General features: G+C 36.0%; 6 protein-coding genes across 8 annotated transcripts; 3 read left to right on the top strand and 3 right to left on the bottom strand.

Annotated features, from left to right (window-relative positions):
• Positions 1 to 942: 942 nt before the first annotated feature.
• Positions 943 to 3,088, top strand: LOC137748548 (protein SODIUM POTASSIUM ROOT DEFECTIVE 2). The gene is made up of 3 exons (XM_068488719.2): positions 943 to 2,310; positions 2,450 to 2,525; positions 2,762 to 3,088. Exons 1-3 carry the CDS (start codon positions 2,104 to 2,106, stop codon positions 2,887 to 2,889), a joined length of 411 nt encoding a protein of 136 aa, XP_068344820.1. The 5' UTR covers positions 943 to 2,103; the 3' UTR covers positions 2,890 to 3,088.
• Positions 3,089 to 8,980: 5,892 nt separating this feature from the next.
• Positions 8,981 to 10,166, top strand: LOC137733601 (squamosa promoter-binding-like protein 12). The gene is made up of 3 exons (XM_088685026.1): positions 8,981 to 9,170; positions 9,269 to 9,743; positions 10,106 to 10,166. The coding sequence occupies exons 1-3, from the start codon at positions 8,981 to 8,983 to the stop codon at positions 10,164 to 10,166; spliced, it is 726 nt and encodes a 241-aa protein (XP_088541152.1).
• Positions 10,167 to 13,177: 3,011 nt separating this feature from the next.
• On the bottom strand, positions 13,178 to 14,389 carry LOC137746216 (uncharacterized). The gene has a single exon (XM_068486324.2). It carries the CDS (start codon positions 14,387 to 14,389, stop codon positions 13,178 to 13,180), a length of 1,212 nt encoding a protein of 403 aa, XP_068342425.2.
• Positions 14,390 to 14,791: 402 nt separating this feature from the next.
• On the bottom strand, positions 14,792 to 16,602 carry LOC148690849 (uncharacterized). Its single transcript, XM_088685160.1, has 4 exons — positions 16,428 to 16,602; positions 16,245 to 16,328; positions 15,842 to 16,000; positions 14,792 to 15,744 (listed from the first exon to the last, which is right to left on the bottom strand). Exons 1-4 carry the CDS (start codon positions 16,600 to 16,602, stop codon positions 14,792 to 14,794), a joined length of 1,371 nt encoding a protein of 456 aa, XP_088541286.1.
• A 1,012-nt stretch (positions 16,603 to 17,614) lies between these two features.
• Positions 17,615 to 19,681, bottom strand: LOC148690848 (uncharacterized). Of its 3 annotated transcripts, none has more exons than XM_088685494.1 (6): positions 19,479 to 19,679; positions 19,027 to 19,179; positions 18,884 to 18,964; positions 18,676 to 18,723; positions 18,492 to 18,586; positions 17,615 to 17,822 (listed from the first exon to the last, which is right to left on the bottom strand). In XM_088685494.1, exons 3-6 carry the CDS (start codon positions 18,927 to 18,929, stop codon positions 17,709 to 17,711), a joined length of 303 nt encoding a protein of 100 aa, XP_088541620.1. In that variant the 5' UTR covers positions 18,930 to 18,964; positions 19,027 to 19,179; positions 19,479 to 19,679; the 3' UTR covers positions 17,615 to 17,708. The 3 variants fall into 3 exon arrangements, with proteins under 3 accessions (XP_088541620.1, XP_088541622.1, XP_088541621.1); XM_088685496.1 differs by having other exon boundaries at positions 17,615 to 17,806; positions 19,479 to 19,678; XM_088685495.1 differs by lacking the exon at positions 18,676 to 18,723 and having other exon boundaries at positions 19,479 to 19,681.
• Positions 19,682 to 22,885: 3,204 nt separating this feature from the next.
• Positions 22,886 to 25,351, top strand: LOC137749366 (uncharacterized). The gene is made up of 2 exons (XM_068489464.2): positions 22,886 to 23,485; positions 25,103 to 25,351. Exon 1 carries the CDS (start codon positions 23,006 to 23,008, stop codon positions 23,480 to 23,482), a length of 477 nt encoding a protein of 158 aa, XP_068345565.1. The 5' UTR covers positions 22,886 to 23,005; the 3' UTR covers positions 23,483 to 23,485; positions 25,103 to 25,351.
• Positions 25,352 to 26,982: the final 1,631 nt, after the last annotated feature.

Raw genomic sequence — 26,982 nt, 5'->3', positions numbered from 1 at the left:
TCCATGCATTGCACAATGCACATATTTGAAATACTTACAAACATGTGTATCCACTACATATCGAGCTCTAGTAGGTTTGGTTTGCCATTGATGTGGGTGTACTAGGAGAAGAATTCTAGTATATAACGTCTCAATGCGACACCTCTTACGTAAGAATATGAACTTACTTACGCATGGGTTTCATCCGAACTCATTTTTGTGTGAGAGGTGCTGCAGCGCAGACCTACGTCCATTATGCTAGTACTTGGCATGTTAGTGGGACAACCTAATAAATCCCACATCATTGCTGTCATGGCCACATTGATTTCCAAGTCCATCAACAGAAAATGAAGCTTCGTGTGTATATATGTCTTGTCACATCATTTGCAGTGCGCTCCATCACTCCATGACCAAAAGGTGCACTCCAGTTGGCCACCCAACAAAACCAGGCCATATGAGTGGTGCTGCTCCCCTCTAGTGATCCATAATGCAACATATCACCACATTTTTACTGTTTGCATTTAGCAACAATCATGTGCCCCTCACGTGCCTAACATGTCTTCACTTCCATCTTTTTCAAATTTGGTTTCATTTGGTCCGTTTTAAAAAACCATTTCACATGGACCAACCTGTGAAGAATAGAATAGAAACCATTCTCTTTTTTATTTTTTTTTTTATTTTTTTTTTGAAATTATTCTATTCGTATAATTATTAATGTGAGCTCATGGGGCTCCAATAATGGATGGCCGTCTGTCCCATTTTTCATTTGATATTCAAGGCCATGACAAAACTGTCAACATATCTCAATTCTTGTAGTGTTTTTTTTTTTAAATTATATTATCCATCGTCACAAACACTTTCGGGTTACTTGAAGGGTTCATCAATCCATGCGGATTAGGTGGTCAATCACACTCTGCTTTATCTTAATATTTTGTTAAATGATCAACATACACTTATTTAGATGCAATATACTTTAGTTAGATGCAAATTTGTTCGATAATTCGTTATGATGCTCTCCAAATATAACTGTTTTTTCTTCGATTAAGCTTTTCCACCTAAACGTTTTTCGTGTTCAAACATGCCTAGCAAAGGTGCTGGGAAATGATTTATGTGAAGAAAGTTGAGATTCAACCATGAAATCAATTTGCAATATAGAGAGTTGTCCAACCTCTTATAAGCCCATGTGAGACCCATTCTCAACATTATGCACACTCATTTTACTTATCTAACCAATTGAATTGAACAAATCAAAGCAGAGTGAAGAATCGAAATTAAAGCGGTCTGCAGAAGGTGAAAAATAGTGTGCAGAGCTCAATTCCCGTGATGCCTCTCCAAATTAATTCAACTATGTATTATATATAAACATATTCTCTGCCTCTAACTTGGATGTGTGCCTATAGTCATCACATGTCATAAAGCGTGGTATGTTGCTACTTCCTCCATTGGTCACTGTAAAGCTTTTCGTTTGGAGCTTCCCTCTCTCCACCTCTCGATCATATGAAATATTAGGCACATCCTCACCAGCTTTTATTGCATATTAGGTTTCTATCTTTTGAAGGATTGTCACATGCGAGAGAGAGAGAGAGGAATCACTTGCAGCTTCATCTCAAATTAACTTTTGAACTTTCTCATGCATCAGTTGTATTTTGAAGAATTTAGGAGTCTGTGATCACATGACAAAATCTAGTTGGGGTGTTGTTCTTTGGTCTAAGAATTGGTTTACAGTTTAAAAAGTTACTGCTTTTTTTTTTTCTTTCTGGGTTTTCGGATCCCCTTCTACATTTTTTTGACCAGCTGAGTTTTATAAATTGTAAACTACTGGGGTCTTGTTCCCTTTCCTCCTTCATGGCTTCATTAGGTCTGCTCAACTTTTGCCTTCCCCAATGAATATTTGACCTTTAGCGCTTCTCACTCTCTCTCCCTCTCTCTCTCTCTCCCCCTCTCTCCCTCCCACACTATTATAATGTTCACACTAGTCTGCACTGGCTTACAACACTGAGGCAGTTTGGTTAGTTAACTGGACTGGGAGGGACAGATCGGCTGTAGAGATTTCTTGTGCTTGGAAATTCTGTTTGGCTTTAGATTTGTGTCCGTTTGGCTAAGAAGTTTGTTCTGGTTGTTGCAATGGGGAAGCTAAGTATGGGAAGGGTGCTGGACAGGTTTTGTATTTCTTCAACTGGCTCTGGTTCTTGTTTCTGTATGAACTGGTCGGAAAATCTTGACGAGTTCGAAAGCAGTCCGTTGGTAACCGGCGAAAAGGATCAGTTTCTAAAACTGACGGATGTTGTCGCCGGAATTAAACAGACGTTGGCCTTTCAGTTGAAGCCCAAGGTATTATTCTCTCGTTTCATTTCTCTCTGTTGGCCTCGTTTGGCGGCTAAGATTAGAATGGATTGGATAACTCTCAGTAGATTCAATGTTTGTTCGAAGATGAATGATTGATTTTCTGTTGGCGAAAAACCTTATGCAGATGGTAGTGCTAAGGGTTTCCATGCACTGCCATGGCTGTGCCAAAAAAGTTGAGAAACATATCTCAAAGATAGAAGGTATGTCGAACTTTTATAGACGATTTCAAGACAAGCCATAATTTGATACATACAGATATACACATATGTATATATTTTTTTCTGGGCCGGTGTGTGAATTTTTGTATTTTTACAAGATCTTGCATGTTTGTATTTAAAAAAATAAAAATAAATAATTATCATCTTCCTCACGATGATTTGTTTTTGTCAAACCTCACAATGATTCTGTAATTGTTTTTGCGTCACGAATAAAACAGGCGTGACGTCGTACAAAGTAGACTTGGAGAGCAAGATGGTGGTTGTGATTGGAGACGTTCTTCCCTTCGAAGTGCTAGAGAGCATTTCCAAGGTTAAAAATGCAGAGATTTGGAACTCCCCATGCTGAGATGATAAACTATATATATGTGTGTGTGTCCATTGTCATAATGTACACTATGATACACATTTTTAAGTTCGGTGTATGTGCCCTATATATGCAGCAATATCTTGTCGAACCATCCTGTATATTATCTGTGTCAGATTAACTTGGGTTTGAGACTGTTATCTGATGTCGAAAATGAAAGTCTTGTATTATTTATTTAGAAGATATTGATCTCTTTATTCATTGTCAATTAATTTTGAATTCACATGATATTACATATCAAATGACCGCATATGCTCTCACGTCATTTGAATTGACTAATTATATAAATTTGGGCCTCTCTACCTATTGTGAATTGGTTTTCGGTTTTCAATGTTGGGCCTTTACTCAAAGTAACCCAAAGGAAAAAGTTCTCTTTGAGGTCTCAGTACAAAAGCCCAATTAATTCTAACCACATCCTAACTTGATATAACAAAAGGCAAAAAGGATGTCGTTTTCCTCTAAAGCCCTTACTATTGAAAGAACAAGTAATGCTAGAGCGACTACATATTTATACTAAATAGATGTATCATCTTATGTGATAAGTAATGAATATTGATGTGATATTTATATATTATTACCACATTAGATAATATACAAATGTAACACCAAAAAAATGGCACATAAATTAATATAAATTCATAATTCTTTCAAAAGTTGTTGCCAAAATTTAATTGCATTAAATTCAGGGGACCTTAAGTATGTTTCATGCTTATGAATATTCCTACAATACTCGGGATTGAGTCTTCTGCAAGGCATTTTATGATATATACATTTATCCATGCCTAGTGTGTTAAATTTCGAAGTTTTTGATAGTTTATGTTTAGGGAATTTTAACGAAAATCTTCCGGTACTGTTAATTTTAATGAAAAATCGTATTTTTATTCTAAAAAGTCAATTCTGGTTTTGTGTAACAGTTGTTTTAGAAATTGAACATAGTCATGGATAAGCCATAAGACATGTACCAGCTTCCATAGTAAGATTAATATGGAACATCTTACAGGTCTCTCTCTCTTCCCATGTCGCCTTGTCTATCGTGCACGCACACATACACAAACGCACATGTACGTGTATATATATATATATATATATATATATATATATATATATATATATATATATATATAACACTTGCAATGTATATATAGGGATGGATTTCTTACGGGTATGGTAGCATTTTCCTCCAAGGGAATTATTCTATATATTTATTCCTGATTGGTTTGACTTTCAACGAGGGCAATAAAGTCAGTTTTGATATTCCTCCAAGTGATTGTCGTAATTTTGATGGGCTGACTCTATTCTACTTTTACTGCTTAACGGATATATTTTACCATCATTGTCCCCTTGCCATTATTGTTATAAATAATCCCAAGCATACTGAGTTGCGGGCTTGCGTAGGCATAAGACGCTGGGATAATAAATCATTTCACATATATGAATCATATGATGCCCATTACATTTGACAGGGACAACTATCGAACGATAAGCTCAATTTGCAAGGCAAGAATAAAGTTGATGTAATTGTTGAAGTGTCACAAGACATAAATTGTCCCGTGACAATGAGAATGAAGAGAATATGGGTTAATTGAAGGGATTTTCTAACTTTAATCATTGAAGAAGATTGAAATTTAAAATAAATCTGGTGTTAGATTACATATTGAGTATAGTCCCTTAATATATCCTTAATTCAAAATAATTAATGTGTATTTTTTTCAATGTCTCCCTTTAAATATTTAAATTTATTAATATACACATTTTAATATATATTTTGACCAAACCAAAGTTTTTTTTTAATTTATTAATTTTATTTAACATTCTTCAAACTTGAAAAACTCAATTAATGTACCTAAATGTTAGTACCAAAATGTATGTACCGAAATATATTATATTGAATTAATGTATTTAAATTTTAGCATCGAAATGTATGTACCCAAATGTATGCACCGAAATGTATTATATTAAACTAATGTACCTAATGTGTGTATCGAAATATATGTACCCAAATGTATTATATTAAACTAATGTACTGAAATGTATTATAATGTAGCGAAATGTTTGTATTGAAATTTATGTACTGAAATGTGTATACCTAAATGTATGCACCGAAATGTATTATAATGAATTTAATGTACCTAAATGAAGAAGACAAAGTATATCGAAATATATTGTAAAATAAAAATTTGTTTATCTAAATGTTTACAACAAAATATATTACGATGAATTAAATGAAAATTATAATTACAATGAAATAAAATTAATACATTAAAATTAGGAAGAAAAAGAGAAATAATTAAAACATAAAAAATATAATTAATAAATGAGGTGATTAATGTATCAAGGGACTAAAATTAGATTTTTGATCTTACTTATGATTTTAGTCTAAAAGTCATCTTTGCCAAAGATTAAAATGAAGTTTCCTATCAATTTAATATGGAACAAACCTATGAAGGAAAATATGCATGATTTGGACCACGCCGGTTATGTTTTTGATCCACTTCCTGCGAGGTATGACCAAGGGATGGATCCTCATCATCAAGCTCATCATCACATATCTGAATCCGCGGATTACGCATCACCGTCAGCTTCGTCATCGGCCTCTTTTGTTTTTCGCTTTTCACAGTTCGATAGTAATGACAAGTCGATGTTTCATACTTTTTTTAGCAAGTAGTTTCTAGAAACATTTCAACATCAATCGATACAAGACATTCACCAGAATATTTGAGAAATATATTCCAGGAACTAAATTTTAAGGTTAGAAAATCAATGGTAGCCTTAAAGATGCCTGGCATTAATCTGAGCACTGTTTATATGTACGTATATGTATGATATTAAGTATTAATCTGATCCAGTTTACCTCCTTAATAGACTTCAAATTATGCTTTATCGTTCACCACTCCTCTGCACATTATATCTCTCTCAACATTGCATACACGAGAAAGTATAAGAGTCTCAACATATTTCGACTTATAGAAATCCCTTGGAAGAGAAGTAACCAAGTTCCATTGAATTTCGGACAAACTCTCACAGTTTTCCAATGTCAATTCTTCAAGATTTGGGAGTTGTGAAAGGTCTGGTGATTTTTTTTAGAAAAAAGGAAAACTGAGATCAATGATTTTCAACTTCTGAAGGTACTGTTACACAAACCGAAAGAAAATGGAAATTAATATCCAAATGGAAGATCTCATAAAAAGCAAAAATAAAAAGACAGCCAAAAATAATATTAGAAGCAGAACATCATGGGTTGTTCTAACTTGGAACCCTCGCAAACTTGTACCAGATTGCTTGACTGCGTATCTATAGCAACTAGTATTTTCTGGTTTAAAAAAAGACATCTGGTAGGAACTTTAAAGGGCATGCATGCCAGCACAACCATATTAACTTCCTAGGAATCAGATGTTAGTATTTTCCATTGAGTTGTACGAAGTTGAGCCGGTGGGATTGAGAATCTGAGAAATTACAGCAAACATGCTGGTGAGAGGGTTCTTGTTGATAGTCTATGATGGATGCAGTGTTGGAGAGAAACATAATGTGTAGAAGAGTGGTGAACGTGACATGGGATTCGGGTTGGAGGAAAGGATTTTCGAGAAATGAAGCGGAGCAAGTAGTGAATGACATAGAGAAACTGGTTTAAATGGATTGATAGAGAAGAGGATTTTGCTTGTATTATTTAATTTTCGCTTCAGCAATAACATCATCAAACACAGTGTATTTGTTACGCGGACTTGCAAGGTAACTATCGCTCTCAGGTTAGTAGAAAAGGAGTAGAAACTAGGGAATTTGGACGACATGACGAGTTTACAAATCCCAATTGTTGAAAGGATCATTTTTCAATATTCGATCGTTAGAATTTGATTTCGATTCTTTTAGCAGTGAACTGGTGCATGCGCGTCGTCTCGAAGCAGCTAGATAAACTGGCAAGGCCGAGAAGATCATGATGATGCAGTAGTGGTGCCAATGGTTCATCCAAATGATACATAAGAGGATCCCAATGATGCATATTTTCCTTAATAAATTTGTTCCGACTAGATTAACCCTTATTTAAGATTTATGCACCAATCTAAACTCAATGCTGGAAGGTTTGAAAAACCACTGAGCCTTGGTTGGGCTACGAAATCTATTGTGTTCAAGACCTACAAATTCTGAAAGAAACGGCTCTTCTAATCACACCCAACTTTTATCGCAAGCCACCCAACATTCTCTTCTCACCTGACAAAATTTTAAAATTGTAACTCTTTACTCTCCTTGGTAATTACCACTACGGTTTAGTAGTCCTTTTCACTTGTAAGGATTGCATTTCTTGCATTACGGCATTCCTTATGTTCTTTTTCTCAAGAATGACCATATTTTATATTTGTCTCCTTCCAATGTAACCCTTGACTCCGCCTTGTTCTAATCCTTCGCTCACAAGAAAACTTATTATAATAATGATCTAATAATCCAACACAATTATCACATGGCACGTCTTGAATTTGATTCATGACGTTAGTAAATCGCACAATGGTGGACATGGAAGGCTAAAATGCTTTTGTGAATCTTCCCGACTCTCGAAATGATGGACTAGCGTGGCGAAGCCACTAACTGGTTCCTTTTAAAGAAATTTTTTTTATCAAACTACAAGCTCAATTTACAAGAAAAATATACATGATTTGAATTTTGGATCGTGTCGTGCTGTTTATGAAAAAAGGCAAATTCAATGAGAGCAGAAAACCGTAATGAACAATGAGAGGAGGTGTTTAAACTAGGGCTGGGCAAACGGGTCCTGGACCCGCGGGTAGGGGCGGGTACCCGTTGTTTGGGGCGGGTAAGGGCCGGGTCCAAAATTTCTAAACACAAAACGGGGCGGGGCGGTTCGGGTATACCATATTAACGGGGCGGGGCGGATCTTGAAATAGAAGTGGACGGGCCCCCGGCCCGGCCCGTTTCTAGAATGAATAATAGAAGAAATTGTTTCCTCTTCCTAGTCTTCTCGAACTCTCCTCCCGACTCCTCTCATTTCACTCAGACCTCTCTCCTCCTAACTCTCTCCGATCATCCTAGCTCCATACACCACCGCTACCATCATCACTCAGACCTCTCTCATCCTGATTTGCTTCTATCTTCCTCCCTCCGTCCGCTGCCATCATCATCAAGCTTCGATCTATTTTCCTGACTCACTCTCTGGAAATCAGTTTCTCTCCCTCTGACAAACTTAAAGGGACGATCAATGAAGTCGAACAACTCGTGTACCCAGCAAGGTAAATATTTTCTTCTGCTTCCTTTCATTTGTTGCGATTTTCACATGGATCTTGCTTGTTTTTTGGTTGTGATTTGATTGAAATGGTCATCTGGGTCTGTTTTTATTTGATTTTTGGAGCTGGGTTTTTGTTCTTTTGGGATTTAGTTTGGTTTCTCTGTTGAAATGTGTTGGGGGTGAGTTGGATTTGCGGTGAGTGAGTTCTCTGGGTTTACATTTTTATGTTCAAAATGAAATTAGGGTTTTCTAGATTTAGGGGTTTTGTTGAGTTCTTAAATTAAGGTGAAATTGTGTGTGTGATGCTCTTGTTTTTGGTGGGGTTTTAGTGGCGGCATTGATGTCGGTGAAGAGAGATATGAAGGATGAGTTGCTTGTGATGGCCGGTTGGGATATAAACTCCGTTGATCCTTGCACTTGGAACATGGTTGGTTGCTCCACTGAGGGCTTTGTAATCGGAGGAAAGGCTCGCAATTTTGGTGGTGTGATGGTGCCGGATTTGAAGGGGGTTGGGAAAAAGGGTTTGGAATGGGATTTTCTTGAATTAACTTGGATTTTCTTGAATTAACTTGAATTAACTTGGATTAACTTGGATTTTCTTGAATTAACTTGGGTTTGGAAAAAGGGTTTGGAATGGGAAAAAGGGTTTGGAATGGGATTTTCTTGAATTATTTGGTTGAAACATTTCCCCGATTTTCTTGAATTAACTTGAAATACAGAGTTTGGTTGTGTAAATTTTTTTGTCATGCGTTTGTTGTCCGTGGCTGTTCATCAATCTTCTTTTGGTATTGTTGAGTTCTGCAGAAGTTTTCTTTTGTTGAATTAAATGTAACGGGGTTAACACTCATGGACAGGTTTCATGCTCTTCAAGAGTTTGATGAAGGGAAGAGAAGTTGTCGTAGGCGTTTGGCTGCCCATAATAGGAGGAGAAGAAAAGCACATCCTGATACTGCAGTTAATGGAGGCTCTTTAAACAATGAAAGCGGAAGCAGTTATCTATTGATTAGCTTGCTGAGAATACTCTCAAATATGCACTGTAAGTACTTGCCTTATTCATTGTACACTTCTGTCTTAGTGAAGCATTCTATCTCAGACTTATTTGAATCCACATATTATGCCATATATAAATTGCAGCTAGTAGTTCTGATCAAACAAAGGATCAGGATGTCGTATCTCATTTGTTGAGGAGCTTAGCCAATGTTGCTGGTACGGCTGATGGAAGAAACATATCTACATTGCTGCAGGGATCTCAAGGTTTATTTGACAGTGGGACATCTGTCCAGACTGCACGAAAGGTTCTAGATAAGAATGCTGGTGTTAATACTGAGGACCCTTTAAGGTCTAAAGGACACTGTCCGATACTACCTGCGTCAAGAGACAGTTCTGAATCCAAATCAGTTACACCGGAAGCTGCAAGTAGAAGGTTCCAGTTAAATGACATTGATTTAAACAATACATACGATGATTCACAGGACTATGTAGAGAACCTAGGGAATTCTCATGTTCCTGCAAGTCCAGGCACTGCATCTCTTGGTTTTCCTTCATGGATGCAGCGTGATTCTCATAAATCAAGCCCACCTCAGACAAGCGGGAATTCAGACTTAACTTTGTATTTAGTTCTGTACAATTTTTTTTTTCTTTCAAACAACCAAAAAAAAAAAAAAAAAAAAAAAAAAGGGACCCGTGGACCCGGCCCGAACCGGCCCGTTCCAACCGGGCCGGGTAATGTCCGGTTCTTATATTAAAAAATGTAATCCCCGGCCCGGCCCGGCCCGTTCTCTTTGAACTTAGGTCCGGTCCGGTCCCTTCAAAATTGGGCCCGGCCCGGCCCGTGCCCAGCCCTAGTTTAAACCATATGCTAAGTGGGAACTCACAGGACCCAGTCAAAACCAAATACAAAACGAAAACATATTAAGGAACATTACAATTTAAATTAATTAGCAGCCTAACAATTGACTAATATGTTCCCAGGTGCCTAACACCACTCCTCTTCTTAGCAGGTTTGGGGCATTTAGATTTGAGGCCTAAATAAGATCTCTTTACAGTTGTAAATGTCAAATTTTTCTTGACAATTGTAACCATATAAACTAGAACAAATTAGAAATTTCGTGTTTTGAATTAGTGAGCATTTAGTAAGAGCGCCACATGACCGGACATGTAAGGTTGTCTAATAAAAAGTTATCACATTGTCAAGAGTGAAGCCACCTGACCACAAAGTGAGACGCATACATGATGGTAACCATATTAACTAGAGTGGTTGCACTATATCTTGAATGAATGTATATTCAGCAAGTGCGGCACGGAGTCAAACTTGTAGAGTTGTCTAATAAGAACTTGTCAAGTTATCAAGAGTGTTGCTATTAAATAAGAGATGGTCAACTTTTCTAAATTTGTCAATGTGTGTTGCTATTATTTATGATTATGATTTCCTTTGAGTACCAAAACTAAATTATTTAAAGGATCAATATTAGACTCATATTAAAGATCTTATTAAAATAAATTCAATGATATGGATATGAGGAGTAAATGTACAAAGGGATTAGTCTAAATTAAATTTATCAAAATTACAAAGGGATTAGTCTAAATTAAATGTATCAAAATTACGAAAAAGATTCGATTTTTTATGTATACTAGCCTCTCTGCACGCACTAACGTGCGTGCGAGAGGCATTTTTGCATCACGGGCGCTACGCGCCCCTAAAGGTGTATTGTGTTAGTTTTTCCCATTGTAATTGTCAAGATATACTTTAAATGTAGTGTGCAAAGAGGAACTTTTTTTTTATCATGCACGTCCTAAAAAGTTATCATGTTTTTCATTTTTACTTTGTGTAAAGTAATGATTTAAATGTTATTCATGCACTTATCAAACAACATACGATTTTAGATGCAAGTTCCTACCTAAAGCCTATGAACGATAGCAAGTATATGTAAATAAATAAAAAATAGTAGATGAAAACAGTAAGTACTCGTACCAAAATACAAAACAATTTAAATGTCAAAATATAAATCCTACATAACAATATGTACATTATTCACAATACTCATAGAGTGTATATGTCACTGTTTCTTTTGAAAAGAAAGTTTACATATTGACATCAATGCTGCAATTTCCACCCATTTGTTCATGATTGATGCTTCAAATTTTCATTGCCAATCTACAAACGATAGTGAGAAAATTAAAAATCAAATAAAAAGACTTAATTGATAAGTGAGAAATGCATGCTGAAAGGTTATCGTTAATAAAGCTGTTACCTATTAGGAATCACCATAATTAGCTGGAATGAAGCAAGACTTCTTTGTATACTACATTCCGTGTAAATACACCTTGTTGGCCTACTATGGAGCCACTTTTTACTAACACGGTTGTGGTTGACTTTGAGACCCCCCTCGATAAAGCCACATATAATTGTCCATGGCTGAAGACATGATCTGGAAGGTAAACGCCTACATGTGGTATTGTCTGACCTTGAGATTTGTTTATAGTGATAGAGAAACTTAGTTTCACTGGAAATTGCTTTCTTGTAAGTTCAAATGGAAGCCCAGCAGTATCAGTACTTTTGAGAGGGATTCTTGGTAAGAAAACTCTGGATCCGGCAAATTGTCCAGTTAGAATTTCAGCATCAATAAGATTTCGGTAAGAACCACGACACAATAATCTTGTACCATTACACAATCCCAATTTCGGATCAATATTTCTTAAAAGCATGATTGGAGCACCTCTTTTCAGAGTTAACTTGTGCGGAGGCAAACCACCAAGTGAGATTGAATTCAAGAACTCTGGCTGATACAAATTCCTTGCGTCATCCTCAACTGAATCAAATGAATACATTGTCTCTTCTAAACCCGGAAACATATTGATTATCTTTTCATTCAACATATCAACGTCTTCATTTGTAGGAGTTACCACTGCCCTTTCCACCATGTAGGTTGCATCATTTATATGATCCTCTAAGTCAGGGAAGATTTTGGCAATTAATTGATTAATGGAATGCTCACTCTCCCATGGTATCACCATGCATTCAGGTAGTTTTACCATATCATCCATAATAACATCTTCATTCCCATCACCAACACGAAGTAAAAATTCTGAAAATTCACAATCATTTATGGATCTCATGTTTTGTTTGAGTTTTAAAATCTTTACTTGTGACCAAAATGATGCCTTAACAACACTTGCTTGGATTAGTTCGGACTTGGTTCCTTTCCGAATAACAGGAAGAACTTGTCGAAAATCTCCCCCAAATATCATTATCTTCCCCCCAAATGGTAAGTCAATATCTGTTAAGTCTCTGAACGTTCGATCGAGTGCTTCAAATGCATGACGATGCGTCATTGTTGCTTCATCCCAAATAATTGCCTTTGCCTTTTGTATTAGCTTTGCTAAATCAGATTGTTTACCGATCGAACACATCGATGATGCATCGAGACTAAGTGGTATCTTGAATTTAGAATGTGCTGTCCTCCCACCAGGCAATATCGTAGCTGCTATTCCAGATGATGCTGTTGCTAATACTATGTGCCCCAACCTTCTCAAGCTTGCTAACAATGCGCGATATAAGTAAGTTTTTCCAGTTCCACCGGGACCATCCACAAAAAAAGTTGCATTATCCGATCGTTGAACTGCACCCATTATTATGTTAAACGCACTTTTTTGGTCATCATTTAAGCGTTCAATTGCATCAAGATCTTGTTGTGGAATACATATGGATATTTCATCTTCAATACATCCGGTCATTCCTGAACTTGATTCATTTCCTCTTGTCATTTGGGGCAAATCAAACTCGTTTATACTCTTGTTAAATTGAACCAAAAGTATGTTCAACTCACGCAAGAGTATGTTGGTAGCAAGTGTGGGAGTTATGTTAGTCATGGAAACATAATCTTCCATCATGAATGGACAGAACTCATCCCATAACCCTCGAACACCAATTGGTGCACAATATACCAATATGGTGACGAATAATCTTCTTAAAGCCGACGGCATCTGAATTGTGGAGGCCTCTAACAAACATTGTCGAATACTGTCATCTCTTTCTGACAAACCTCATTGTTCTGCTGCTTGCTTAAATGTTGGATGCAAAACCCCATTAACTGTTCTCAAGTTTGTGAAGGATGTTGGTCCTCTAACATGATTAAGAAGAATCCGAAGGTAATATTTTTCGCCTTCAGCAGGTGAAACTGCATATATTCGCCCAATAACCTTGTTACGATTCTTTCTTTTAGACCACTTTCTTTGAGCTTGAATCCGTCTGTAATGTGATGGTATCTCCATGTATAAATAATGTCGCGCTTCTGCATCCACATGATTAAGTGTAAAAAATTCAGTCAACATTGTCTTTCTTGTACTCTCATCATGTAGAATATTTGTTATGCTTTCATCAGCACGAAACTGAACTTGGTGCATATTAGGAAGATGTATTTGCATTCGCTCAACAGATGGATAAATTCGATTAATAATGAACTTGAATATTTTCCATAATGCCTCTGGTGCGCAAACCCATCTTGCATCCTGAAATTGCTTTATTTCATCGTATTGAGGGTCTGATTGCACTTCAACTGTCACTCTGTCTGGGCCTTTGTAAACATACTTATATAAGTACTTGACACTTTTTATGCTTGCGCAAATTTCGACATTGATGTGACAATCATACCTTAACAGCAACCATGGATTATATGGAATGACCCAACTATTATCAACCATTATATTTCCTTGTCGATTAAGTGAGACGGGCAATCGATTTCCTCGCCTTTGATAAATTGGATACGAATCATTCCCTTGAACGGTGACTGGTGCAAATGGTTTGGGAAACTTTCTCTTACAACTCCCATTTTTCATACATGGAGATAGAGGATTATGAATCCCACACGGGCCATGAATCATATGCTTTAACACCACATTATAAAGTTGAGGCTCTACATCTTCATTTGGTATTTCAGCTCTAACAATTCGGTCATACTCATCTGGGTTATTGATCTTATCATTTTCATCTAACACAACCAGCATATGCACATGTGGAAGACCACGTTTCTGAAACTCAATAACGTATGCGTAAGCAACAACACTGCCCAATACCCCCTTTTCAATGATGTCTTCTTTTAGTTGCTCAAGTTTTGCACGAAATACTCTAGTGAGTAAGTCAGGGCGATCTTGTGGAGTTTGTCCAGCGAGTAATTCGCTTTTGATTTCTTCCCAACTTGGGTTACATGTCATGGTAATAAAAAGATCTGGCTTTCCGAATCTTTGAACCAAAGTCATTGCGTCTTGATATCGTTGGTACATGTCACGTGGGCTTCCAACAAATGATGATGGTAAAATAATTCTACGCCCGATGCTACCTAATAATATTTTATTTTCAATTAGCTATATATATTGTACACACTTTAAACAAAGTTAATTTTCTAAATAACGATGACTGAAACGATATATATACCTGCATTGTGTTGACCTGCATTTAGAGAGTCTTCAAGTCCTTTGTAGAGATCCGCTCTAACTGTGGCTTGATTAGAACGCAACCATCTAAGTTTTTGTGATTCAATTTTAATGTAGTTATCTACAACATATTGTTGCAAGAGACGTCCACCTCGAAGCAAAAGTGATGATCCATTATGGCGTATCTACAAAAGCAAATTTCATATATTGCTTTTAATATAGGAATCATCATTCATCTATATATACCGGGAAGTAAATTATGTTATCAGTACAAACCTGTAACATATAAGCATAATAGTCGCAACATGTTATTGCTCTTCCACCATCATCACGACTGTTAACATCCCATCCATATGTACCGTAAGGCAGCAATAGTGGATATTGTAAGGGATCATAAAATCCAACATAGTCTCGAACGTGAGAAAGTCTTCCACTAATTGTCTCCACCACGATATCCCTTCCATTTGCAATTGTGGCATTATCTCCATCTATTATAATTGCCGCAACTTGTGATGCTGATGGTAGACTATACTGACGCCGATCTATTGGTTGCTCTTTTAGGATCAACTTGCAATTCGGCAAATCTTGGCGTTGTCCGAGGCTTCGCAATGTATGAACAAAAGGATTATGGTTGTTCAACATATGTTGTATCTTTTCAACCACACGTCTATCTAAAACTTCACTTTCACACATTCGGTTTTCAACTTCATGCTCAGTGTCATATATATAAGCTTGTAAAAATCGCGGTCTGTTCCCTTCATTTGGTAAAAGTCCACCAATCTTATGATATAATGCACCTTGAGCACGAAATGTGTAAATCCCACGACCACCAATATTAATTCTTTCATCCACGTGTACTCCCATTGAAGTGAATGCAAATGCATGATTGTAAGCTCGAATATTTTGCCTGAAGTGTCTACCCTCATTTGTTTGGTCAGAGAAAAGAGCAACCATTTCTGGTGGGGATTGTATTGGGGGTAAAACAATTCTTCCTTTCAAGCAACACATATTCAAAGTTTCTCGAGCAAACAATCGTGCATAGCAGTACGGACATGTGGTTGGAGCAGATAATTGGCAACCTAGGATACCCCGATTCTCATTATAATTTCTAGCACAATTGTGGTTTCTTCTTCCTCTGGTTTGGCGCACATGACAATTGGTTCTATTTGCATGTTCTTCTTCTGATATTTTTACATGAATATCCAACATTCAGTATAAGAATTTTCTTTGTAACTAATCACATATCTATATAAAGATAAAATTATATACTAAGCTCACCATTGTGGGGAGGAATTGAGAGCATCCCATAAGATATTTGTGACCTATTTGAATGTGCCAACTGTCCCATATGAGTACGCATTCTAGTAGAAGTTTGGTCATCATGATTTGTGATATCTGACAAAACCCTTGAATTCGCGCTTTCATGCTCAATTTGTTCTAATAAATAGACCACATTATAATACGATTAGTTAAAATTTTTGTCTTTAATATTTAATATATTTAGTTGTGAGTCTAATATTTCGTAAGACTACCACTAAAAATAACTACAACATTGAGATCAATATGAAAGTATTGAAGAAAAGAATACAATGAGATTTCAATTCACTAAATTTTGTTCTTAAAAAATAACCTAATTTTTTAAGTGTGAAACAAATACAAATAAAGAAATTGAAATAAATACCAGGAATTTGTTGTTCTATATTACTGGGGTCGACCTCAACATCATAGTTAGCCAACTGAACCCGTTCTTGTATATTATTGGGACCTACTTGTTGCATAGTTAAAAGAAAAATTAGAAATTAGATTTTTTTTTTTTTTTTTTGCATTAGTATGAGTTAAAGAAAAAGGAATATGAAATAAATACCAGGAATTTCTTGTTGTATGTTACTGGGGGATGTCATAGTATGATCATCATATAGAGTTGGAATTTGTTGTCTTTTTTCTTGTGCTATTAGACGTCGTCGAGCTAGATATCTTTGATGTTCTTCAGGACTCAATGATTGACGCCATTGTCTTGCACGACTTTGGCCACGCTCCATGGAAAAATTTGTCTAAAAAATTTAAAAATAAATGAACCTAAATTGAATACAAATTCTGTGACATTCCATAAATACGAAAAAGTCTACGTAGATGCCTATGAACAGAAGAAGAAGAAGAAACATTTATCTACATATCACTATAATACAAAAGAACAAAATAAAATGATCACAAAATACTTTTGAAGTGTAATAAGTATTAGTGCAAGGAAATGACGGGCTTATATACACTTCTCGGTTGGTGTTAGGACTTGGATATGATTTAGCTTTCATGTTTTTTTCTTTTATAAATTAGCATTGTTTATAGAGTTTTAATTTTTAGGTCAACTGGATGAGTAGAATTTTAAACTTTTTTAATACCCCTAAACCCTATCATAAATGACGGATGTGGGCTGGACATAATATAAAAAGTTTATAGAAATGTGTAACCCGTAATAAGAGGCTAAAAAACTACCACATGACAAAGAAGAATTTGTATTCAATGTAGGTTCATTATATTTATTAGTTTGCTCTAATAACTCAACAATGCACATATAAGCTCTAAAATGTTGTGATATCCTTAAAATTTTAGTAATTTTGGTTTCTTAGGTATTATGTTTATTAGTAATTTTGGTTCATTAGTTTAAGGATATGATCTTCAATAATTTGTGATCAACACAGCTTAAGAAATTTTGGGGTGCTTTGTTGGTCGTTGGGGTGCAAATGGGGATGGGATGATTTGGTTCAAATGGATTAAAAAAAAAAAAAAAACCAATGCATGTACGCAAGGTTCCTTAACAAAATCATAATTATGAATAACTGTTATGATATTCAAAATCCTTCTCGAACCCCGCTGGTGTTTAGGGATGATTTTGGACTACATGGATATTTGAGATTACGAAGAAGATTATGAATAACTAAACAGTGGTCAAAATTTTTTTTGTTAGAGGACAGCAATTGTTCATAATTGGTTTGATCTTGGACATAATAACAATTACGAATATTTGTTTTCTTCACATTATCTTTTCGAATTGGGGTTCAACATTAGAAGTTCTTTTCTCAAGTCTCAACATTAAGCAAAATGAAGAAAACAAAAGGCCAAAAGCAAAAAGCCACCTCTTCCGCTGTTATCACCTTCCCTTTTCTTCAATGCTCACTCCCAACAGAAAATCTATGGCAAGAATACACTTTCCCCCCTTCCTTTTTCTTCGAGCCTCAACAAATGGGTCTGCAACCAATGCCAACTGAAATAATTGAGGTTAAGCAAGAGGAGTTGATAAAGTTAGCAATTCACAAACCAAATTGAAAATCTAATTCCAAAATTCCAAACACCCACCAAATGGTTTCGGATAAAGTTTTAAAGTTGAATACACGTTACCGATACATAAGGGTACATAAGAATGAGAAGTATGAAAATTTTAAAACAAAGGGCCAATCGTGCTCTTTGGCAAATTGCAATTTAAGTTTGGCTGCTTTTTCAGTTTCACTCTACCCTTAGATTTGTTCTTCTTTATGAGTAGACCTTCCAACCCAACATCCATCCACAGATATAATTCCCTAGCTACACCAACACGAATCCAAAATCATATATATTGTCCAATGTAAACTAATTCTTAGCTAATTAACATGTTCAAATCCTTATTTTCTCATAATAAAATAACAGAAAATTAAACAACCCAAAAATCAAAACAACCCCACTTGTAGTTTTAGCTCATTAATCCATTGGATAAATTGATGCCAAATTCAATCAGAAAACATACAATTAACAACAACCCAGAAGAGCCATCCAAAAAACCAACAAATTAACCAAAAAATACCACATGTACTTTTAGCTTAGTCTTCCAATTGAATCAGATATACCATCAAATTTCAATCAGAAAATAGAAAATTAAGAACCCAGAATTTTCACTCACCTGCTGTGAAACTCGTCCCTGTTGAGCAGCAGTAGGAACAGGTAAACTGGGTGATATATACAACCGATTAAAACACTCAACTTTAGCTGCTTCAGCTACATAACAGAAAAAGAAAAAAAAAGTTAATTTAACTATAATTAAGTAATCTGGTTTAAGATGTATACCTCATCCCCAACATTCATGCCAAAATCGATATTGCACGGTATCTTATTCTCAATCAAATACGGTCCACCTACACGTTTCAAAATTCCTACAGTGTCAGTAATGATTTACCCTTTGTTTTGGCAAAAGGCTTTTTGCATACGCTAACATTTTAGTCAACCAATTTACATGATAGGAACCGTAAATTGGCAGCACAACAAAAGAGGATCGACAAAAATCTCGACAATTACCTGAAACTACCATTCCACTTCTTTTCAATTGTGAAGCACTATACATGTTTCACTACCAAATGCTCATATACATGATCAAACCTAAAAAATAAAAAAAATAAATAAAATAAAATCGTTGGAGAATCATAAGATGAATGACTCACATGCTTTCTATCTTGGCAGCTTAGTTTCAGGAAGCGAACATGTGCACAATGGGACCGTCTATGCCTTCAGTTGAATGTGAGTTGAAAAGACTATTCGCAATAGCTTAAACCAACTCGGTCCCTCTCTTTATACATTCCTTCACTAATTCCTCCCTAAATACCATGAAAAAAACAAATCAGAATTTCACCCACTGAACAAAAACCCATCAGCATAGTGTGATAAATTCATTATTTCACTTATGACTGCCACTTTACTGATGGGATTAATCCAAATAAAATCCCAATTTCCAAAAGTAAATTTTCAATTAATTTCTCAAGAGCAATAATTTCAAAAAGCCCAGAAGTATACAAAATATTACCAAAAAATAGAGATATTGAATAAGTAAAGAAAAATAACTTAGAGAAGGGGATGGAGGGGAATCTGTGATGAGGGTCGAAGGCTATGAGATTACCCAGATCGACTTGAAAATGCTGATGCCGGGTCTCCATTGCCGCTTTCCTGCAGTTGCTTTTCATCCTCTCCATTCGACAGTCCAGGTCTGCAACCCAAAAACATACAGAAAAGATTAGCTTTGCGGTCGGATTATCAAATCATGCGGTTACAGGACCAACATGCACGCAAATAAAAAATTCATTAATTTGTTTTTTCTGAATCCATAATTCAGATTGGAGTTCGAATTCAAGGGGAAAAAAAAAAATACATAAATCCATCAAAAATTTTGCCCAGATGAAAAAAGAAATAAAGGATGAATTAGAAGCTTTTAGCAAAAGAGTTTAAATCAATAGGCCTCTCTCTCCCTCTCCCCTGTAAATTCACCAAACCTAGAAAAAGCCATCCGTAAATTCAAAACAACCCGCAAAATCACAAATACAAAATTAATACATAATTCAGAAAGTGGTGTACCTGATTTTGAAAAGCCTGTTGCATGAGCACAAAACCCAGAATGGCAACAACAAAGAAGGAGATTTGCGACTGATTTTTTCAATCCTTTTTCTATTTCGAACGAATGGAAACCACACACTAATCTCGTGAAAACGAAAATGGATTTCCTTTCGGTTATTCATCTCTAAATATTAGTGGGGTGTGGGTAGTTACTCTTGAACCTCCCACTAAACTCAGTTCAGATCATGGGAATCCTCCAGATGAAACCGTCAACTGGTTGGCGCTTATTCCTCCTACATCATTTTTAGCATGTATTCACTTTTGATTATTTTTTTTTTTTGTTTGATTATTTTTTTTTTTTGTCCTTCAACACAGTAGTTTTGTTTTTACCAGTTTGTCCCCATTTTCTAATTTTTGTGGATTTGGATTGTGAAGAAAACAAAGGGGTTTTCTTGGTATTTCTGAATGCTTCACCAAACTGGCCTTCTCACTTTATATATATAGATATAGATGAATATAAGGAGTAAATTTGATTTTTTGTCTTCATAAATTCGATTTTTTGTCTTCATCAGAGAATATGATTTTCTTTTAACATTAATAACACTTCCTTATTTCTTCCTCTAACATTATCACATTTCTTTTCCCGCACATTTCTTTTCGAGTAACAGAGACTGAGGATCGAGAAAGAGAGAAGAAGAAGGAAAGTCTAATTGGCAGAAATTATTTTTTCACACATTTCTTTTGCAGCAGTGAGCGGTCCAAATTTAACTAATTTTTTTGTTTTTGTCAAACAATAGATTTTGTTAGATAGATGTTAGATTAGCTAATAATAGGATTCAAACATATACTGTTATGCAAAAACTCAACACATTTCTGCTACTATAATAAATGGCCACTTGCCCAAATTTAACTAATTGACTTTTGGTTAAATCACAACGTTCACACATAAATAATAAAAAAAATGCCGTGGACAAAAGTCATATAATATGATTCTAGGATTGGACTTGGCCCCCGCTTAGGCTTATTAGGCCATCTCCAACTGAGGGTTGGCCAAAGGGTTTGTTTTAGTCCTCTGGCCTTCCAAAATATTAATATTTTAATGAACAGTACATGGTCATATTTGCCTCCGTCTCCAACCAAGGTCCAAAGGGCCATAAAGCTCGTTTTAGCCTTGTCACAAAAAACCGTTTCCAACTGAGGGCCAAAGGGTTAAACATAATTTATTATTTAAATTTGAAAACTACAACAACTTAAATTCAAATCCAACAACAACTTAAATTTAAAAATTACAACTTATATTTAAAAACGACGAATTAAATTTAAAAACTACAAATTAAATTTAAAGGAATGGGGAATGAATGATTTACATATTTATAGGGAAAAAAATTAGAATTTTTAAGAATTAAAAAAAAAAAGGCCCAAAAAATCTAATATATATATATATTTGAATCCAACGGTAACTGGCGCCAACTAGCCGTTGGATTCAAATTTTAGTTTAAGCATTCATGTCAATTATAATCGACAGAATTGGTGTTTTTTTCTGGCCAGCCCTTTGGCCCTTTCAGATTCCTTGGGGCCCTCTCAGATTCCATGAGCCCTCTGGCCTAACCCTCAGTTTAAGACGATTTTCGAATTATTTTCGATCATTTGCCTTTCTAGACCCTTCGATTGAAGATGAACTTATGCTTATATTTGAAACGGAATTCGGCCCAATTTTAATTAAAAAGGCAGCGCAACGAGTGGGATTTCAGTGCAGTGGCCCTCAATATGGTACTGTGTTTGCCGTATCAAATTCATTTAAAAAATATATTTTAATTCAATAAATAATTGAATAAACAATATCATATTAAATTAGTATATATCTACGTCATTAAATTAGCATCTACATATCTTAATCGTAAACCCTAAATCCTACAAATCTAAGGACGTGTTTACGCACCCGTAATCGGAATGAAAATAAGGAATCCGATTCCGATTACGGATAACTCTTGTGCTTACTACAATTTAGAGGAGTCAACAGTGTATGGAACCCACATGAAAAATAGAATTCAATTCTTGAAATTGGAGGAATTGGACTCCCTCCATGGGTGAGGTATTTGGATTCTAGGATGGTGAAGGAATCGGGAATGCATTTCTTCTTTCCTATTATGCACTCTTATCAAGAGGCTTCGCAGATGCTTTGACAAACGCTTTGACACCGTTGACACAGCCGGCTCATCCTCGTGTGACGTTGGTTTGACAATCGGGACCTCGAAGTTCGAGGCCAAATTGCTCGTGTTGTTGGCGATGTTGATGCTCGTCTGATCCTTGGCTCCAATTGCTTTCCGGAATATTTTCTGCAGGGTAGGAACTGGGAAGATGAATTTGGCTAGGTTCTTAAAATAGTATTTTCTTTTGCGGGATGGGAACTGGGAAGATGATTTGGGAGAGTGGTGTTGGAGGATTGGGGTATGGCGGTGCTGAGGAAGTGAAGTGAATGAGGGCATTTTAAAATAACTAATGAAAATGTGATTAAAAATAAATATAGATGAAATAAAAATAAATATAAAGAACTAAAGGGCATTTTAGTAATGAAAATGTGATTAAAAATAACTAATGAAAATGTGATTAAAAATATTTGATTTGAGACAAGGACATTTTAGTAATCATACTAGTTTATATTCAGATTCTGCTGAATTAGTAAACAGCTTTATAGAATTGTATTATGATTCCGGACAGTTTTTGTAGAATCTGATTCTGATTCCACCTCATTTCAATTCCTCCTCAATTTGATTACGGATTAGTAAACGCGCTATAAAGGACTATGTAACTATCGTTTAGGTTAACGGGTTGAAATGGATTACTTACAGATAGACATGTTAAGAATCTGTTAACAAGTGATCTGATTAGTTAATATTTTAACTCAAAATTTATTATCATTGTACATTTCATGTCAAGTCGTTAAAAATTGCAAAGTCTCGGTATCATCGCCAACAGATTAATAGAGAGCGAATATTCGCAGCTCTTTCTTCTCACTTCTGAAAAATATCTACAAAATTATTAACCTAAAAACCAGAAAGAAAAAAAAAAGAAAAAGGAAAAAATTGAAAAACCGCAATGGCGAAATCTCTCTTCGTCTGCTTCTCTCTCCTCCTCCTCCTCCCCCTCACCTCCCAAACCACTGACCCGAACACCCCGAACCGGAACTCAATTTCAAGCCCATCGCCGGCTCACACCGAGCTCACCAACTATGGCTTCCCAATCGGTCTCCTCCCCACCGCCGTCAAGAACTACACCATCAACCGCACCACCGGCGACTTCATCGTTGACCTCGGCGGCGCGTGCAAGGTAACCCTCCCACCCGACAATTACCTGGCTACCTACTCGAAGAAAATCACTGGAAAGATCGTCGAGGGAAAAATCGCCGAGATCAACGGCATCAGCGTCCGGGCCTTCTTCCAGTGGTGGTCGATCACCGGAATCCGGTCCAGCGGCGACAACTTGGTGTTCGAGGTCGGCATGGTCTCCGCCAAGTACCCCTCTAAGAACTTCGACGAGAGCCCTGCTTGCGAGGGCCGGCATTCCTCTTCTTAGCAGGTTTTAATTTAAATTAATTCAATTTTCTTTCAGATTTATAACTGGTTAATTTGGGAGCTAGGGTTTTGAATTTGTGATTTGTATATGCATGGATTGCGATTAGGGTATGTAGCTATCAGGTGGAATGCTTTTTGAATTTGTGGTTGTTGAATTGAAAGCGATTTGTTCAGATTTTGATGACTTGCCCATGAATTTTGAGTTCTGCTTTAATCTCTTTAAACTAAAGGAATCGAATTTATGCTAATATTTACGGACCCATAGTGAATGTGATATTTTCTTTAGCTTGAATAGTTGCCGAACCAATCCCGAAACTGGATTGTTTCTAAGAATTCTGAAAGGGGAATACTTGTTAAATGCATCTCTTTCATGACAACGTGTTGGCGTCTTTAACCACTGAATCTTTTAAGAATGTCCCAACATTTTGCATTGAAGTGACCCAAAATTCTCAAATTCTAAAGCTAATTCGCAACATTGCTCGATTGTTAATAGTTTTAAGTTGTAGTGTACCATAAGATTAATCTGAGGGCTCATATGAAAAAGGACCCCACACGTCCTCAAAATGAGGACCTTAGGAGAGCAGTTCTGAATATGAGCTGGGCCGTTATTTAGTTTTGGTGGTTTGGAATTGTAAAAGAATCAAATCATTTGTTATCAGTCTTGTATCTGAATACTGAAATTTATGCCAATTATGCATGGGAGATAATTCCATTTGTGGGATTTTTAGAATTCGAGCACTATATTGTATGAGTTTCTTAGTGTGCCGTTGAAATAATTTGATATCAAGTCGTTAGCCCTCAGTATTTGTCATTTGGGTTTATCTGGCCATTACTTTTTGGTATTTTTGGAAAATGCCATGGGATGGCATATATGGTAAATGGAAATATACGTTGGTTTAAGCCTTATGGACCTTACAGTCAAGGATGCTTGTGGATTTCATTTCCAACAACGACAATGAATGTAGAAAAATATGTGGCTGCATACTAGATTACTGGGAATCAGATTACCTTTTAATGAAAATACATTAGCAACAACAATGGCTCACAAGATATATCATTTTCGTTATGCAAACATGAATGCCAAGGTTGTTACTTGTTGGTGCTCTGGTTGGTTACACTTTCAGTGCCGACCAAGTCCTTTATACAAAACCTTTGAAGGGTTGTGTGCACATTGTCATAGCTGTAGGCCCAAGATTCTTGTTGGTATGGAGCTGATTGCGAACTGCGAATTTGCATCTAGGCATGCTAGACTAATTGTTATTGGAGAACATTTGAACTTTAGAATCTTGGCTTTGTTTGGTTTGGCCTCGTGAATGCAAGTCCATGTCCGGCTAAGATGCTAATTCTTGAAGACCTTTTGATTGGTGCAATATGGAATACATGCATCAGATCTGTTTAGTTTGCTTTTCCTGAAAGCCATCTTTGTGATGACAGAGATTTTAGGTATCCTTTTGATTCTTTGCTTTTTACCTATTGAGCAGTTAATCACCAATATCTTGGATCAAATCTTTAGAGTAGTTGACCTCAGAAATTTGCAAATACCGCACTTTTAACAGTTTCACATTTGTTGTTAGTAAATTGATGTCAAACTTTCTTTTTGTTCGTTATTCCCACTTTGCAGGGTCTCTAGTTGCGATGCCTCTCATATGCGACGACGCCCGGTTGCCGACTCGAAGACCGATGCTACTTAAGCAAATCAAATTAGGTATTAAGACATTTGCTTGATCCGAACAATGAAAGGGGCAATAAGTGATCCTTCTGTCTTGTATGTATACAAGTATTATATGCCACGGCCTGCAGTGTTGTTACTTTCTTTCCGTTTGATTAAGAATTGTAAGATGGTTAGAAATATTAATACATTTACCTTTAATATTGGTTTGACTGTCTAATTATTTGTTTATTGCCTTATGGCTTTGAGGAATAAGCATGATTAGTATTTTAATAAGATTCTTAGTGCTTGCACATAATCTAATCATCCACCTTGAAAATGATTTAACTGCTGTGATTGCACTTGGGGGGTCACAAGTAAGAATATTTTCATGTCATTCCAACGATGGAGACTTAAGTGTACTGAATACACATTGGTATCGTGACATCTGACTACTGCAATGTCACATGGGGAGAAACTTGCAAAGCATTGTAACCTTCTCTTGAACCTTCTAATTTTACCTTCTCGGCTTCTCTTACTCATCCTGTAATGTTGTTTGATAATTTGAACTTTTTACTTTAAGGATAACGCTTTAAAGATTAATTATGTGAAAAAATCAATCAAATTAGAAGTCACCTTAAGTTGTTAAAATTTTCCTGTTTTTAAGTAAGAAACATGATTTTTAAATGGTCATTTTGTATGATTGACCAAGAACGCTAGAGTTGCGATTTACTTGTTACATGTAAAGTGAGTTGGGGAAAATTACAAGTAACTTTATCAAAGTTTTGGTGGGTGAAATCCTTAAATAGCTGTCTGCTTTGGGTGAGGTTTAATATGCGTAAATGCCATCCATACTCTTCACTTAAAGGCAATCGTCCTTGTTTTCTGAGAATGCCTGTGATTACTTGCGTTATGTATGCTCTCAAATCACTTTGCAGCTGTTCCCAGCAGCACAAGCAAAGCATCTAATTGTTTTTGGAATCATCATTCTAAAGGCCGCAAGACATGACTTCTGGCCGGCCATTCAATTTTGGTCCTACTGCAAATAATTACGCTTGGTCATGGCATTGGTAGGTAGAATCGGCATGCGACCGGAAAAATTTACATTGTACTTTCTACAACGTTACAAGTTGGGTAAAATTAGGAATGTGACCCGTCCTTTATCGAACACTCTCACAAAATCATGAGAGCCTTTTGTATTTTTGTTTTATTTAACTCGCCACTTATTCTATCTGTGCGATGACTACTCTATACCAGTCTTATCGAAATTTATCTCGATCAAAATATTGTTTGAATTTCCATGTAACTGACGAATACAACACAACAATTTGTCATTGGGTACCTTTATTTGACAATTCAATGACCCTTTCCTTTTCTCCTCCCACAATTTTCTCAAAAACCAAACAATGGGTAGCAACAAAAAGTTCACTGTTTGGTCTTAAATTTCATAACTTGTAAAGATGGGTACGTACATGTTACACTATAACATGCCATGAACAATAACAAAAAAGGATAGACAAAGAAAGATGGAAGCATCTGATGGAATTCTGAGTCCATTTTCTTCCCCATTTTTGTACCCTCCCCATCTCACCCTGACAAAAAAAATATAAAGACTGTAATGTCCAACTACTCAAATCACCCACCAAATCTATCTACTCACGAGAAAGATTTGTATGACACTAGTATACTGTCACAAATTTACGATGACATTATGTACTAATCAAATAAAAATATATGTACGCTTTTATCTACATATCTGTATTTCGTCAACATAAATATCTCGTGGTTATATACTCGTGGTCTATCTTCGTACAAATTTCGAGTCGTCCTGTCCAAAATTACTAGCCCTAATC

Source organism: Pyrus communis, chromosome 15, assembly GCF_041283825.1.
Source record: "Pyrus communis isolate YQ-2024b chromosome 15, ASM4128382v1, whole genome shotgun sequence".
Classification (NCBI taxonomy): Eukaryota; Viridiplantae; Streptophyta; class Magnoliopsida; order Rosales; family Rosaceae; genus Pyrus; species Pyrus communis.
Note: the sequence above shows the minus strand (reverse complement) of the source record. Positions and strands in the feature narration are given on the sequence as shown.

Coding starts and splice junctions, on each gene's coding strand:
- LOC137733601 (XM_088685026.1), top strand. CDS start 8,981: ATGGACAGGTTTCATGCTCTTCAAGAGTTTGATGAAGGGAAGAGAAGT. Junction 9,171..9,268: donor AATACTCTCAAATATGCACT/GTAAGTACTTGC, acceptor TATAAATTGCAG/CTAGTAGTTCTGATCAAACA. Junction 9,744..10,105: donor GGGAATTCAGACTTAACTTT/GTATTTAGTTCT, acceptor ATATGTTCCCAG/GTGCCTAACACCACTCCTCT.
- LOC148690849 (XM_088685160.1), bottom strand. CDS start 16,602: ATGGAGCGTGGCCAAAGTCGTGCAAGACAATGGCGTCAATCATTGAGT. Junction 16,001..16,244: donor TATAGAACAACAAATTCCTG/GTATTTATTTCA, acceptor TCTATTTATTAG/AACAAATTGAGCATGAAAGC. Junction 15,745..15,841: donor CTCAATTCCTCCCCACAATG/GTGAGCTTAGTA, acceptor TAAAAATATCAG/AAGAAGAACATGCAAATAGA.
- LOC137746216 (XM_068486324.2), bottom strand. CDS start 14,389: ATGACTTTGGTTCAAAGATTCGGAAAGCCAGATCTTTTTATTACCATG.
- LOC137748548 (XM_068488719.2), top strand. CDS start 2,104: ATGGGGAAGCTAAGTATGGGAAGGGTGCTGGACAGGTTTTGTATTTCT. Junction 2,311..2,449: donor CCTTTCAGTTGAAGCCCAAG/GTATTATTCTCT, acceptor AACCTTATGCAG/ATGGTAGTGCTAAGGGTTTC. Junction 2,526..2,761: donor ACATATCTCAAAGATAGAAG/GTATGTCGAACT, acceptor CGAATAAAACAG/GCGTGACGTCGTACAAAGTA.
- LOC148690848 (XM_088685494.1), bottom strand. CDS start 18,929: ATGTATAGTGCTTCACAATTGAAAAGAAGTGGAATGGTAGTTTCAG. Junction 18,724..18,883: donor AAGTGGAATGGTAGTTTCAG/GTAATTGTCGAG, acceptor TGAAACGTGTAG/GTGGACCGTATTTGATTGAG. Junction 17,823..18,491: donor AGGGACGAGTTTCACAGCAG/GTGAGTGAAAAT, acceptor CAATTATTTCAG/TTGGCATTGGTTGCAGACCC.
- LOC137749366 (XM_068489464.2), top strand. CDS start 23,006: ATGGCGAAATCTCTCTTCGTCTGCTTCTCTCTCCTCCTCCTCCTCCCC.